Below are 16901 nucleotides of genomic sequence, written 5' to 3'. Positions count from 1 at the left end.
TGTGAACTAGCTTATCTGCCCATTGGCAAGCAAGGGCTAGAGAGGCTGCCATTCCCCCGTCGGGTGAAACCGGATGCAGGTGGAGTGCTGGGAGAGCCTGGGAGGAGTAAAGGAAGAAAACAGCCAAATATAGCTACATTGAGTAGACAACACACACACACAGAAGTGGAAATGTAAAAATGTTGACCAGTTCAAGATGAGATAGCTGCAGCCTAGCCGACATAGCTGCAGCTTGTGATGAGGTTCCCCCCAGAGGCATCTGGCAACAGAGCTAGCGACGAGTTAGCATTAGCCCTGCTGCTCGTTTCACTACACATTTTAATACACATTTCACTACACATTTTAATACACATTTCACTACACGTTTTAATACACATTTTAATAGACATTTTAATACACAAGTTGGGTGCTTTCTGTCTGACTTTAGGTAGGCGCCAAGAGTAGTAATTGCAGATTGTATCTACCTTGTAGTGACACCAGGGGGTGAATGAGGTACATATGCTACTCACATCGTAACATAATACTTCTGCATAACATTTGCCATATTTAATGAATAATTGTTACGGGGTCAAACAGAGGTGCTGCCTGACCTCGAGTCATGAAAGGCTGCTGGTTTTCATTCTTGCTTTTTTTAATCAGTGGCMGATTTAGACCTGTGTTACTAGGTGTGTGGACTCTCCGGGAAATCAGTGACATTAACTGATCAATTAGGGCCAAGGGCGAAATGGAAAACCTGCAGCACTGCTGTCCTAGAGGACTGTTCTACACCCCTGGGTGAAAAGCATGATTGGTATCCTTCTCTTTTCTTGGCTAAACACATAGTTCAAAGCCAGCACGTATGCACACACACATACGCAAACAATGCATAGTGTTGTAGGGTGATCGCTAGCAAACAAATGCAGCTATTCAAGCGCAGCTATTTATGGCTGTATTGATTTAGCAGGGGTCTGTGTTAGTGTGTAGGTAAGATGCTAATGTGATAAGASATGGTGAAAAGACTCCAAGTTGTAATACAACACTGACATTGTGAAATATGTGAAGACATTGCCTCTCTGAAGAGGTCAGCTATCTTGGACATTCTGAATATCTTTGTTGTTACCTGACTCCTTTACAATCAAAGCTACTTGTCATATAAACATATAAACAAGTCCAGAAATATAAATTTCTCAYTAATCTCTGTCACATATCAGGATTAAGGTGCCTTTATCCATTTATCCATTTTCAAATAAAGCCGACATGCTTTTGTGTGATGCTGCAAGTGTGTGTGCATTTGCATATTTGTTTGTGGCTTACCATATACAGTGCATTCGGAARGTATTCAGACCCCTTCCCTTTTTCCACTCCATTTTGTTTTGTTACAGCCTTTTTCWAAATTTGACGAAATAAACATTTTCCTCGTCAATCTATACACAATACCCCATAATGACAAAGTAAAAACAGGTTTTTAGAAATTGTGGTCGCTAAAATAAAAAACTGAAATACCTTATTTACATAAGTATTCAGACCCTTTGCTATGAGACTCGAAATTGAGCTCTGGTGCATCCTGTTTCCATTGATCATSCTTGAGATGTTTCTACAACTTGATTAGAGTCCACCTGTGGTAAATTCAATTGAGTGTACATGATTTGGTAAGGCACACACCTGTCTATATAAGGTCTTACAGTTGACAGTACATGTCAGAGCAAAAACCAAGTCATGAGGTTGAAGGAATTGTCTATACAGCTCTGAGACAGGATTGTGTCGAGGCACAGATCTGGGGATGGGTACCAAAACATTTATGCAGCATTGAATGTCCCCAAGAACACAGTGGCCTCATTCTAAAATTGAAGAAGTTCGGAACCACCAAGACTCTTTCTAGAGCTGACCAAACTGAGCAATCGGGGGAGAAGAGCCTTGGTCAGGGAGGTGACCAAGTTYCCGATGGTCACTCTGACAGAGCTCTAGAGATGCTCTGTGGAGATGGGAGAACCTTCCAGAAGGACAACCATCTCTGCAGCACTCTACCAATCAAGTATTTCTGGTAGAGTGGCCAGAAGGAAGCCACTCCTCAGTAAAAGGCACATGACAGCCCACTTGGTGTTTGCCAAAAGGCACCTAAAGGACTCTCAGACCATGAGAAGCAAGATTATCTAGTCTGATGAAACCAAGATGATTGAACTCTTTGACCTGAATGCCAAGCGTTACGTATGGAGGAAACCTGGCACCATCCATACGGTGAAGCCTGGTGGTGGCAGCATCATGCAGTGGGGATGTTTTTCAGTGGCAAGGACTGGGAGACTAGTCAGGATCRAGGRAAAGATGAATGGAGCAAAGTACAGAGAGATCCTTGATGATAACCTGCTCCAGAGCACACAGGACCTCAGACTGGGGCAAAGGTTCACCTTCCAACAGGACAACGATCCTAAGCACACAGCCAAGACAATGCAGGAGTGGCTTCGGGACGAGTCTCCGAATGTCCTTGTGTGGCCCAGCCAGAGCCCGGATTTGAACCCGATCGGACATCTCTAAAGAGACCTGAAAATGCCTGTGAAGCAAATCCAAYCTGACAGAGCATGAGAGGATCTGCAGAGAAGAATGGGAGAAACTCCCCAAATACAGGTGTGCCAAGCTTGTAGTGTCATACCCAAGAARACTCAAGGCTGTAATTGCTGCCAAAGGTGCTTCAACAAAGTAGTGAGTAAAGTGTCTGAATACTTATGTAAATATGATATTTCAGTTTTTTGCAAAAGTTTGCAACATTTCAAAAAAACWGTTWTTTTCTTTGACATTATGGGGTATTGTGTGTAGATTGATGCGTTTAAAAACATTCACCTTTTGTGCAATACGTAGGTGTAGGCTATATGCTTAGGATTTAACACACATTGATACCGCTTACAACATCATGATCTATATCAAATAAGCCCAGCTAAGATTGTGTGCATCTGTGCAGTGTAACAGTCAGGCAGCCATGAAGATGGTGGGCTGGGCAATATGCAGCAAAAGCTGCTCCATCATTCCATGAATAATACATAGAAAATGGACAGAATATTTCAGCTCTGGGAAGGAGGAAATCTGAGCAGTTGATCGTGAACAAACCATTGGGGGATCCCTGAAAGTAATGGTAGAGTTTTTGGTAGTTTCAACATGGATTAAAATATTAAATCTGCATCAGCTATCTTAATTGGAAATGATCTAGGAATAGGCCACTATCTSTTATCAAATGAATTATTTACTTGCAGTTATATCGCAAGCATAGTATATTACTATGTCTGCTATATGGTTTTTACTTGCTACTTTACACCTATAAAAACATCTACCACATTATCCAGCTTGGTGGTATCTGTAGTCCTATTATAATCAATACTTTGATTGATTGTATATTGTAACCATACCCTTTTACAATGAACGCTTGGAGGACAACACAATGCACGTATGACCACAGTCACTTGATTGGACACAATCAGTCGTGTTCATATCTTACTCCAACATGCTCCAGTCCAAGGCCTTTTGAGTGAAACGGACCAGACAGATGAACCACAGTTCCAGATCTGTAGCCTTTGATAAAAACCAAGGGAACCTAAACTGATTCAGGCGAGTCTGTCAGAATCGTGGTTCTCTGTGGAAGCCTGTCGGGTGGTTATTCTGATTGAACATTCTATGTATCTTTCTCTTCGATGATCATATGGAGATCTGAAACCAATTACTCATTAACCCAAATTTGAGCAACATCTCATTCAATCAAATAATCGCAGCAATTTTTTTTTGCATCGCAATGACCATTTAAATTGAGCTGGTACTAAAAGCTTCAGAAAATAATTGCTAGAAATTGATACGAATATGGTAGGCCATTGATATTGCCTGTGTGGATGTTAGCACAAATGTGAGTCACCGCTCATTAGCCTGAAAGCTACTGCGAAAACTCAACACATTATAGTCTCTATTATGTGCTTAAATGGAGCAAAAAATTAACAAAAGGTCCATTTGTCATGGAATGTTTTTCAGAAAAGTATTTAAATGACAAAAAATCTATACAATGAGGTGAGAGAAAAAAACAAAACAAAAAGTGGCTAAATGGCGCTGTGTCCTCCAATAACTGCAGCGTGTATCAATATCAAAGCTCCGTGCACTGAAGTTATATTAATCCTTTGTCACACACTCCATATACACTAGCATCACATTACATTGGAGAGTGAGTGATCCAACCAGGAACCGTCTYTCATCATACCATACAAGGCAGAGTGGGAGACTGTCACCCGAGGGCACAGAGGGCAGGAACATGAACTGCACATCCTCGATGTGGAGCTAGCTAGTTAGAGGTGGGCACTGGAGGGAAATGTTTCAAACCCTAACCAAGACAAAGCCAGCCCCAACCGCTGGAGAAATAGTTAACGGTCAGTTAGTTCAAAACCTAGCAACTCGACTAGGCCTCCCAACGCATCCAGCCTCTTCTTTGGAGCTATTTTTCCCTCCCGTATGCCCTTATGAAAAAGCATTGTCTCCCTGACACACTTGTCTGCTGCTGTTTCTTTTGGCATGAGATGCGATTTAGWGGACTTAACTMTCCTGTATTTTTCTGGCCAAAAGACAAACAGGAAGCAATGAAGAGTGAAGGGAAAATGTTGACTAGAGTGTGCCCAAGTAGATGGCTGCCATTTTGTAAATTTCTCTGTTTGCCAACAGTTATAGATAGGTGTCCACTAGCTGTGTTTATGACTAAGCTGTTCAGCAATGACTGTTCTTGTGGTGTGGACTTAGCAGACGACACTATAGAGGTCTTGTCGATTTGTTGTTTTTCTCCAGGTGAAATGGATTTGTCAACCCCTCTCTCCCTCACAATGTGATTCAACATGACTGCCATTAGCTTACAAAACACTCTAGGGGCTCGATTGAATCCGTATCGTTGAGGTTTAGCGTTATAGCGTGATTGAAATGTAAAGGTCATTTCAGATTGAGCCGACATATGTAGCGTTTTCTGTGAATGCAGTCCTAGCTAACGCGGGAACATTGCCTTTAAATGTCTATCGCGCTATATTGCAGCTCTTCAGCGCTACGGATTAAATAGAGCCCTATCCATCGATTCTCCTGCCAGTTAATTGAACATAAATACTATGCCCTTCTCTGACGCAAATAGGCAAAATACCCATCAAGCTATTGCCTAAACAGTTCATCAATTTGACCATACAGCATACACATGCGGTGATCTATCTCTGCCGTATCTATTGCCTGGTGTCACCTTTTTCGTTGGGTGCATAATTTGTAGTGCCCATAATACTGTATCAGCAACAGAATGAGCTGTGTGCTGCCCTATGGCAGACGGCCCACGCTCCACCTTGCCAACACTGCACACCTCAGCCCCTCTCCATGRGCCTCTGGCAATTCATCAACGCTAAGCGCGACAAGAAGCCGAGTGCACATCTTTATTATTTTAGCGCAAATGTAAGGTGTTCCATCGATTCTCCTGCCATTTTCAACAGCTTCGTATACAGCTTCTCTTTCTCATTGTCTCTTAGTCCTTGACCCCTTTGAGGTCGGTTCACACAGCTCGCATCACTTTAAGTCGAAGAGGGTTTATGTAAGGGTGTGTATTATTAAAAAAWATATATATATAATTTAGAATTTAACCTTTATTTAAGCAAGTCAGTTAAGAACAAATTCTAATTTACTATGATGGCCTACCCAGGCCAAACCCCGACGATGCTGGGCCAATTGTGCGCCGCCCTATGGGACTCCCAATCAYGGCCGGATGTGATACAGCCTGGATTCGAACCAGGTACTTAGACCGCAGCGCCACTCGGGAGCCACTGAGGGTCACTCCCTTSAAGGGTCACTCCCTTCATATCATGAACTGTTTGAAGTGACAGCGCAAATATAATACATATTTCAAAGCCTTTTTTGTGGCTTTATCTAAAATGGTTGCCATGCATGTCACCAAGCAGTATGGATACACGGGTTTTCCTTTTTATTCTCTACCCCTTACCCCCTTCCATCCTTACTCCTTACTCCTTACCCTTCCATTCTTACTCCTTACCCTTCCATCCTTGCTCATTACCCTCCCAACAGTTAGGAGAGATCTATAGCCAAGTGTGGTACTGTGTTATCTGCGGTTTGCACAGGTCACAAATACGCAATCAGCAATAAATAGCAATATGCCAGTGCAGTGCATGGGGGACTGATTTTGTGTTTCACCTCTTCTGTTTCAGGCTAAGGACAGCGATGAYGATGAAGAAGTTGTCCAGGTTGACCGGGATCACTTCATGGATGAGTTCTTCGAACAGGTCAGTGCAACAAAACAACTGTAATACACGCCATTGAATGGCATAAGAAATATCTTAATTACCGTTATTACAAACGTAACCTGGTAGTTCCTGTATCCACACATCTACGGGTCATGTTTAACAAAAGGGGGCAAAGGGCTAATTAAGGTCTATGCATAGTGTCATAATTGGCGATTAACTGGTCGTAAATGCCTTATAAGTGTCATATCTCTAAAGCTAAGGTGTTACTGTTTTATGTGTTCCCCATTTAATACTGTTTCCAAGTGCAGTACATATTAATGCCATATCATTAAGGGTGAAATCAGGCCACATAATGTAAAAACAAGAAAATAAAATAGGCCACATAATGTAAAAACAAGAAAATAAAATAGGCCACATAATGTAAAAACAAGAAAATAAAATAGGCCTACTGGCTACATTATCTCCAGGTCATGTTCCCTTCAGCTTTCTCTTTCAAAATTGAAAGTGATTGAGAATCATTTCTTTCAACAGTCATCCTATGCAACCAGGAACATGCTATGAGAGAAAAAGGAGGAAGGGGCATGATAATGCAAATAGAGCGACATTATGTTTGGTGTGTTCAAACACAAGAAATTGGAATGATTTGCATACTAATTGATGATCCAATGACGGGGGAAAGCTAATAAGAGACCAAGGTGTGGAGGATGTAACAGCTTTTATGTCCCTCCCCTGGGTTTCATGTGATTTATTTGGACTAATATGCCAAAATTGAGTGACCTTACTCTTCTTCCTACCATAACAAGACTGCAGTGAATCAATCAACTCTATCAGTGGTATCTTTTATACGTTGGAGATGCTGCCAGAACTCTTTATCGCTGAGTGTTAAGTCTTAACGAAGACATTAACACCCTGGATGTCTGACAATATGGTTACAGAATGTCSCAGCATTTATGGGAGTACAGTCAATCTGTGGCTTAAAATGTCCAGTAGTGGATTTTTTGTGCAAGACGCTCAGAACGCGGCCTCCATTTTTTTACACAGAGGAATTGTTTTCTCTCTTTGAAAAGGCTGTWAAAGCAAAAACCTTGAACAGATAMACAGTTATCTGCAGTACAGCACCAGGAATCGCAAACAAAATCCACAACTCTGGTCCTTGTCTTTTGATCAGCATCTTATCAAGCCTGGAAGACCAGGTAAGCAGACTCTCTGGCCCATCTAGAAGCAGTAGACACTGTTAGTGGGGCCCTGAGGGGCTGGCTGGGATTGAGGACACCTGCCTTTGAAGAGCTCTGCTGCTGCTGCAGGCAGGGTGCAGTTATTGAGCCTGGCTTAGCTGTGCTCCTCACTATCCTATGGGCCGTGGCTCAGCTCCTCCGTCCTAACGGAGACGAATCTGTCTGCTTTACAAAGCTCTCCTAAAACTATTAAGTGAACACTACAGGGGAAGGGGAATTGGCTCAATCTGGGCTAAACAATGATTCACTATAAAGAATGAGTTGATTCGGTATGCCTTAGCTTCGTTGAGGAAGTAGCTCACAAGCCATTGTCATTGAACTCTCTGTCCCCTAGAAAGAAAAATAGGAAGAGCTTTTAMTAATTGAGTAGAGAATGAATAGGAATGCATATATGCTCATATCCATACAGTCAATGCAAAAGGATCCGCATATCCACAAACAGTGCCAAGACACGTCTGTATTGGGAATTGGATTACATAACACATTCAGATGGAGAAGTGGAATGAATGCAGAATGTGTGGTTAGGCTGCTGAGTCTGACTTTGCACAGGCTTTCAGGGGATAGTCAGAAGTTCTTGGAAATGTATTATCTGCAGGCGCCTCTGCACATTCTGTGGGGTTGGAGGAGTTTGAACACCCACCATTAAAACAGTGGCCATCTTGTATCATACAAATGTTAGATAGAGATATTGATCCACAACGAGTGACGATATATAGCTAATACTGTAATAAGGTATTAACAATCAAATCAAATCAAATGTTACTTGTCACATACACGTGTTTAGCAGATGTTACTGCGGGTGGATGTATGTAAACAGGTCTCGCTGTGATGTCTCAGTGTGAAAACCATTTCTAACATACAATTCCCCCAACGATGGCTAAGAATCAAGCCTCCAAACCCTAAGGCAGCAGAGATGATAATTATCAGTCAGTAATTGACTTATGTGGTCTTATGCTGATTCCCCTGCTCTCCCACCCATCAGAAAGTGCTTCTATTGGGTCGKCATGTCAGTCGATGATTGAGTATGTGAGGTAATCCTGTCCATGATGAGGTTCAGAGGCCTCAGCTCTCCCATGATGTACACACATGCTCTCCATGGGTGGCTGCGGTTGGTCGATTCCATAGAAATATAATTACTAGAACGGAGAAGCTCCTTAGACCACGGCCATTTGACAGTACACTCATTTAAAGAGTACAGGAATTAAGCCCTCATGTATGTTGCCTCTGCCCCCTCCTTCTCACTCCCTGTGCAGGTGGAAGAGATCCGAGTCTGTATAGATAAGCTGTCAGAAGATGTGGAGCAGGTCAAGAAGCAGCATAGCGCCATCCTGGCAGCGCCCAACCCTGACGAAAGTAAGTCTCGGTGCCCACGAGCCACATCCATKAGCCCGAATGGATACTTTTAAGATGGGGCCCAATTCCATACCAGTTCCATACTGCTTTYCCTCAGTCCTTATGGACTCCACCTTGTAGCACTGACAGGACTGGATAGGTAGAAGTGATATGCCAGAAAATTCAATATTGCTTTCCGGTTTACTATCTGTATCAAATCCTTTCAGGTCTCTGTGAGGGGGAGTCAGTAAGGGCCTGAGGATAGCGGAGACAGATTGGTTTAAGTGTGTGTGTGACCCTGGCTATATACCTGTGGGAGGCACTCCACCCACGCACCCAGTGAATGTGACCCCACCCACGCATCTCTTACTGAGTCACACCCGGCCCACGCACACACACCCGGCCAACACACACGACTCAACAAATTCATTTGCAAGGGTGGGACTCCACCCACTGGTTKCCGAGGGTTCACCACCACACTCATTGAATACTCAATGAAAAGTTTTTTTTGTGTTTATTGTGACAATATTATCACTATTATAACATATTTTAATCTTACGGTCAATGAAGACAGCACTTACATTTGCCCTAATATGAAATGAAGTTGGTTTGAGGCAGGCTTTCAAAAAAAGAAGAGCACTAAGGTATTACCTGGCATAGCACTTATAAGTGTGCAATAAAACAGACATGAAGATGTGTATAAATATTTAAATAATATTGTATTTTCTCCAATAATTTGATTGATATCCAATCTTGTTAACCTTCAACCACTGCTTTTAGGCCCTGATGACTGTCTGGCATTTTGTCAAAACCTCAATAGGGCCCAAAATATGCCACAATCAATCAGTCAAAAACATACAGTGGAAGATGTTTCAGAAAATGGCTCCTTCATTGTTGCCGTGCTGCTGTAGGGCCGTGCGGTTGTTAGGAGATGAGTGTAGTATGTTCTTTAGAGTTCACAGTGACCCAGGCTGCTAGTGACTCAACTGGAGTGAATGAATGTTTCATTGCTAATATTAGGCCTTGTCAGACAACCTCTAGTCTGTGTTAACCCAGAGTCTCAGGGCAGGCAGTGGCACAATACCTACTGTACCCTCATCACGGAATCCTTCAGATTTCACTTCCTTTTCTCACACGTTCACATCACTTTTATTTTAGCTCCTCAATGTGTTTTTGCACATCATTTTTTTTGGCCTCATGATTTCAATATTTGATTTGAATTTCTACACATGCATGTTTTATCTTATGTAATGTTGTTGGACTGTTTCTGTCTTTTTCTGTCTGTCTTTTGTTCCTTTTTTCCCCCCTTTCCCTTCCTTTTTTTTCTTGTCATGCATGCTTCATGAAGGACTTGCTCCAGGGGACTAGTTGTCGGAGTTCAGTTTTTGTGAGTGAGCTAGCTGGTTACTAGTTATCTACCCAGGTGGTTTAACTAGTAAGTATGTGGTTGCTATGCTATGTGTGTGTGTTGTCTGATTTCTTTATTTGATAAATGTGGGGAATCTGGCCATTTGGAACATTTCTTTGTAACTAAAGTGTCTGAGTAGGAAGATCATTGCTTACATATACAGTTGAAGTCAGAAGTTTACATACACCTTAGCCAAATACATTTAAACTCAGTTTTTCACAATTCCTGACATTTAATCCTAGTAAAAATTCCCTGTCTTAGGTCAGTTAGGATCGCCACTTTATTTTATGAATGTGAAATGTCAGAATAATTTTAGAGAGAATGATTTTATTTCAGCTTTTATTTCTTTCATCATATTCCCAGTGGGTCAGAAGTTTACATACACTCAATTAGTATTTGGTAGCATTGCCTTTACATTTTTTAACTTGGATCAAACGTTTCAGATAGACTTCCACAAGCGTCCCACAATAAGTTGGGTGAATTTTGGCCCAGTCCTCCTGACAGAGCTGGTGTAACTGAGTCAGGTTTGTARGCCTCCTAGCTCGCACACGCTTTTTCAGTTCTGCCCACAAATTTTCTATAGGATTGAGGTCAGGGCTTTGTGATGGCCACTCCAATACCTTGACTTTGTTGTCCKTAAGCCAATTTGCAACAACTTTGAAAGTATGCTTGGGGTCATTGTCCATTTGGAAGACCCATTTGCAACCAAGCTTTAACTTCCTGACTGATGTCTTGAGATGTTCAATATAGCCACATAATTTTCCTGCCTCATGATGCCATCTATTTTGTGAAGTGCACCAGTCCCTCCTGCAGCAAAGCACCCCCACAACATGATGCTGCCACCCCCAAGCTTCATGCCCTGTCTCTTATACACATCTAGATGTGTATAAGAGACAGCTTCCTTGCTGAGCGGCCTTTCAGGTTTTGTCGATATAGGACTCATTTTACTGTGGATATAGATACTTTTGTACCTGTTTCCTCCAACATCTTCACAAGGTCCTTTGCTGTTGTTCTGGAATTGATTTGCACTTTTCGCACCAAAGTACGTTCATCTCTAGGAGACAGAACGCGTCTCCTTCCACAGCGGTATGACAGCTGCGTGGTCCCATGGTGTTTATACTTGCGTACTATTGTTTGTAAAGATGAACGTGGTACCTTCAGGTGTTTGGAAATTTCTCCCAAGGATGACCCTGACTTCTGGAGGTCTACAATTTTCTTCTGAAGTTTTGGCTGATTTCTTTTGATTTTCCCATGATGTCAAGCAAAGTTTGAAGGTAGGCCTTGAAATACATCCACAGGTACACCTCCAATTGACTCAAATGATGTCAATTAGCCTATCAGAAGCTTGATTTTGTGGAGTTTCCCAAGCTGTTTCCCAAGCTGCACAGTCAACTTAGTGTATGTAAACACCTGACCCACTGGAATTGTGATACAGTGAATTATAAGTGAAATAATCTGTCTGTAAACAATTGTTGGAAAAATTACTTGTGTCATGCACAAAGTAGTTGCCCTAACCGACTTGCCAAAACTATAGGGTATTCACATAAACATAATATCTTTAGATTCGCTGTAATTTTTGATTATATTACATATTCCAACTCAGACAGTAAGTATGTTGTCCCTACAGAATTGCTGGCATATTTCTATTTCTGTTATGTTTTTTATTATATTCATATGTTCTAGCTCAATATTACATATATGTCCTCAAATTGAAACAAAAGCTTAAATTTGGCCTCTCCCTATGTCAAGCCATTCCAAATCATGTTTGGCAGTCAGTGGACGATACAAAATGCATTCCAGTGTACTCYCKTGAATAATGCATGCTGGGAAGTGTAGTTGCTTACTGAAGAAATCCGTGGAGAGAAATCATCTTCATTTATCATCAGTTGGAAACCCAACGCTGTAGCCTGTAGTTATTCAGATTGCACTGTCACACGTTGCTATTTTCAAATGAATTGTGAATCGTACAGTGAAGAATCATTCTTGGACTTGGCAACGGGACATGTTTAAATCTCATGCCTCTCCAATCATGGCCGAAGGCCATCTCCATAATGTATGGTGAAATCCCGAGGAATCACTCCATTTGAGTTGAGCACAGAATTCACTTATCACGTCACACAAGGACAGGGCGGACCCGTCAACAGAAGGCAATACACAGCAGCCAAAATATTTAGTAAGCTATTTAGTTGTAGTCTATATCCAGTTACACKTACACACATAAAATGCCTTATAGGTAAGGGTTCAGGGCAAAAGCTAAATCTTTCAACTGAAATGGCTTTGTGTTGTAGCCAGCTCATGTGTTTTGAAATATAAATCACGGATGCTAGTCCCAGACAACARTATTGACCCACAAGGAGGTGTCGTTGTGTGCAAATATGAGTTGCCAGTTCAGTAACATAGGACACCTTTTTGCTTTTGGACAATCGATAGACAGGTAAAGTGCAGAGGCATAGAGTAGCTACAGGACACATGTAATACACAAACATTTAGTTCAAAAACAGCACAGGATTCACAACAAAACACAACCCAGCAAGCAAGGCTTCCAGTGTTTACCTACTGTATGAAGTACCAGACAGGCGCTTGTTAGCATCTGATTGGTTTGTTGATAGCACCTAAACATTGCCCAGTAATTACAGGCTAATTGGCACTAACTAACTCTAAATATACMCCAATCAAATATCACAAAACTACAATGGCTTTCTTTGCTGATACAGTACTTTGAAAGGTAATTGACCTATCTGTGTTTTCTGGATACAAATGACTGGTTATCTTAATTTTCCTGTAAATATATAATTGACTTACTTGTGATGGACAGAACAGTCCCTACATTTCAATGCATATAATAACGCCGTAGAGCAGTGGTAGAATACTGTATGACTGTAGCCGCCTACTGTTGTCTATATGATGAATATCCTTTTCTACCACAAAACTGTGATTTTAAATGATATTATTTTAGCGTGTTGAATGATTCATTGTAAACATTTCCAATTTCCRACTCATTCCCGACTTTTTGGTTACAGGTAGAACACTTTTGGGTTCCATGTAGAACCCTCTACATGGAACCAAAAAGGTTCTACCTGCAACCAAAAAGGGTTCTCCTATGGGGACAGCCGAAGAAGGTTCTAGATGGCACCTTTTTTTCTAAGAGTGTACTCCCTGGCTTCACAGAATTAGATATGTTGTTGCTTTATGGTTCATGAGGTACGAGGCTACAAGGCCCATGTTTTAAGATTAACCAGAGGATTTAGGTGCTGCACTCTTGTGAAAACTCTTGTCTTAGGTAAAGCGCAAACTATCTTATTGAGCCGACCGCCAAATTACAACACGAGAGAAACATGCCGGCAATTAACTCATTAGTTATGTATAATCATGGGTAGACGTTATAAATGTGTTGTAGATAAACAAATTATGCATATGAGTTTCTATTACCAGTTAATGATGTGTTAGGAGATAGTCTTCTTGTTAAGTGGAGTGCTCTGGAAAACAGACTTTTGCACTAGACTAGATGAGAGTGTTGGGGTGTTTGCGGAGGTGGGCGATAGAGAAGGGAGTGATTGAGGGAATTACGGGTGCGAAGGAAGGAGAGGATGAGGTACTGTAGGAAGTTGTAATAGGTGGTGGAAGTGGGTGGGGAGGAGGAAGACAAGCGGCGATAGAAGGAGAGACAGAAAGGTTGAGCTGGTTTCAGTGACTGAATGAATGGCACTGCAGCAGTAATAAATCACCCAAACACTGCAGCTGAGTCCCCCCCCCCCCCCCCCCCACACACACACCAACACACACACACACAACACACACACACACACACACACACACACCACACACACACACACGCACACACACACGCATGACGCACACAGTGTGCACTGTTGCATGCATGAGTGCATTCTCATATAGACGCTAAACACACACACCACACAGGCTTATTAACACACTGACTTTAAAACACTGTCACACCACACTCACCACTCCAAACCTACACAATCCCATATTCTTAGTCAAGATAATACAACTGATGAATAAACCGATTTACACATACAATATCTCTTCTCAATTCGCCCACTTGTATGTTTGCATACTGTTACATACATGAGAGCATTTGCAATATCACTCACATATGGTACATTCATTTACTGACAACCTAAGTTGTTTTATAAGTGGTACTGTAATTGACACAGGTTGTGAATTGCGATAACTGAATATTGTTGCCATAATGTTATAACATGGCACACAATGTTGAGCGTGGCATAATTCTGTCTCTCTTTCTGTATCTCAGAGACCAAGCAGGAGTTGGAGGACCTCACAGCTGACATCAAGAAGACAGCCAATAAAGTCCGCTCAAAATTAAAAGGTAAGTATAAAATGAAAATGGAAAATGTTGTGTGAAACACTAGAAAACATTGCGTCTGAAAAACACCATGTCAACCAATACCGCACGGTGTTAAGTTGTCCACGCCTCAGCTAGATGTTGAACACAAGATTAGAACCTCTTGGCYAGGAAGGAAATGATGTCAACCCGACCCTATATATTTTTTCCATTTTCAATCTGAACTACTAAAACACTTGCTCAGAGCCAGAACACTTGCTTCATTAGATTACCTGACTAGAACACTGATGGTCAGATAAAGCCATTTATGTAACGGCAACACAGCAGATTTCTAKAGCGCAAATAAAAACACAAGACAATGTTTAGTCTTTATCGGCCCCTTAAATCAGAGAGCGTTTGGCCTCAAGGGAGTCCCCATGATTTCAGGCCCAACATACTAAAACAAAATGGTTACGATGGACAAAAATAAAGATATTTGTTACATCTAGTGGCCCCCTGCAATAACGTCAAATGAGCGTCTCAGGGACTTTTGTTAAGGACAAGAGTCAACTGGGGTCAGAGGATCATTTCCAACAATTGTRTTTTTAATGAGGGGAGAATTATAGCTAAGAGCAAAGCTGAGGCGGCTAAATGTTAACTGCATCGAGAGTTAACAGTTCAAGGACATTCCTGCATTAATGTGTGGCGGTCGAGCAGTGAATTCATCTATCTGGGAGTTCCAACCAACCATTCGCCCCAACACACATCCCATTCACACTCGCACATGCACACTGAAAACTGCTTTGATGGTGCATATCGGTCTATAATTGCAATCCCCACAATGTCTTTCTGTTTTTGTCCTTTAACGAACRTSGATCAGCTTTTCATGTTTTMATTTTCCATATGTATCTCGAACGTACAGAAAAATATTTGCATACGTTGAGTATACGGAACGTTCTGCAGTCTCGCGAGTGTGTGTTTGTTTGAACCTTATCCGTGATATTGTTTGTAAACACAATAGTCTCTCTCATGTGGTAGATGTATAATATAAGTGAGTAGTAAAGATCAAAACAGAGAGCATACAAAAATCTTGGATACTCTTTGATTTGACCCGACACTGAAAAAAATGCAGAATTTGTCAAATTATATATTTTTTTACAGTATCATTGCTGTACATTTCAACCCTACCCACTGTGAACACRTGAATACATGCAAATCATTTGGCAATTAAATCAGCTCGTCAGCCGCCTAGTTAAACATACAGTAGAGAGCAGAGAAAATACTTCAGGGGTTTTGCTGTAGAAAATAGGTTGTCTCTGGTGATCCCCCCCAAGGGGCATATTATAAAAAGCAAAGCCGCAATGGAGTAGACATCACTTTTGTCATCCAAACGCCTTCTGCCTCCAGCCTCTGCCCTCAGACTGCCAGCATGTCAGGTCKCATATCAGTTGACGCCGGGATCTAGGAGCAATATGTTGCTTTGCTCAACATTTCCTAATAACTACTAAAGTGAGAATTRACAAATGTCCTTTAAAAACTGTACTAGGACTTGATGGTGTAGCAATTGATATTTTCTTCTTCTTAGGAATACTGTCTTGTGCCTCATAACGTTTTATTGAAAATGCTTTTTTACAAATGTAAGAACTACCATTTACAGTTGCTCACCAGTCTAGTTTGTAAATTAAGAAGCAACCTCTTTARACTCCCAATACACTGAATAGTGCATTCAACCACCATCAGTACAGCAAAAGTAATAACATTCAGATGAATTGAATGCCAAGCTGCATTATACACTGCGCTCCAAAAATGCACCRTTTTCCATCAGACCTCGTGTGAAAGATCAACTKAGGTTGACAGGCGACCGCTACACTACGCTATGCTACTACTCTGCTTCCTTGTAGAGTATGTCATGCGGTAGCTTTGCAGTCCAGGAGAGAGAAGCAGAACAACAATGATCAATGACCTTTCAACCAGCCAAGTAGAGTGTTGATATTTACTGAAAGACAAGTAAAGCCCTTGTTTAAGACCACATTAAGGAGACATTATTGGCATTATTTTGCAAATCAGCTGAGTCATGACACAGTGAAAAWTGAAAAGGCAGCAAGCCAGAGGAAGTGCCTCACCGGGGAGCGCTGTTGTACTGTAGCTAGGTAGCTGACCAACCGTAGATCCACCACTAAAGATAGATGATCAACTATACTGGAGCTTCTCTGGATTGGTCAGGATGTTATGCGACGATAGGGAAGCCATCATAGAGAGATACTGTATGACCTCATAGATGCTGTGGGTAAGTACTCTATAGATTCCCTGCGTTATCCACATTACCACAGGTGCACTACACAAGATACAAGACCAAAGATAGGTCAAGAATACGTMACATAAAATCGATCATTTCAGAGACACAA

General features: G+C 41.6%; 1 protein-coding gene across 1 annotated transcript in view; it reads left to right on the top strand.

The window, feature by feature from the left end:
* stx1b (syntaxin 1B) overlaps nt 1-16901 on the top strand; it is a 57295-nt gene that overhangs the window by 28314 nt on the left and 12080 nt on the right. The window contains exons 2-4 of the mRNA XM_024013033.2: nt 6180-6254; nt 8704-8803; nt 14467-14541. Coding sequence (XP_023868801.1) covers nt 6180-6254; nt 8704-8803; nt 14467-14541 — 250 coding nt within the window. The remainder of the gene's footprint in view (nt 1-6179; nt 6255-8703; nt 8804-14466; nt 14542-16901) is intronic.

Source organism: Salvelinus sp. IW2-2015, linkage group LG20 (assembly GCF_002910315.2).
Source record: "Salvelinus sp. IW2-2015 linkage group LG20, ASM291031v2, whole genome shotgun sequence".
Taxonomy (NCBI): domain Eukaryota; kingdom Metazoa; phylum Chordata; class Actinopteri; order Salmoniformes; family Salmonidae; genus Salvelinus; species Salvelinus sp. IW2-2015.
Note: the sequence above shows the minus strand (reverse complement) of the source record. Positions and strands in the feature narration are given on the sequence as shown.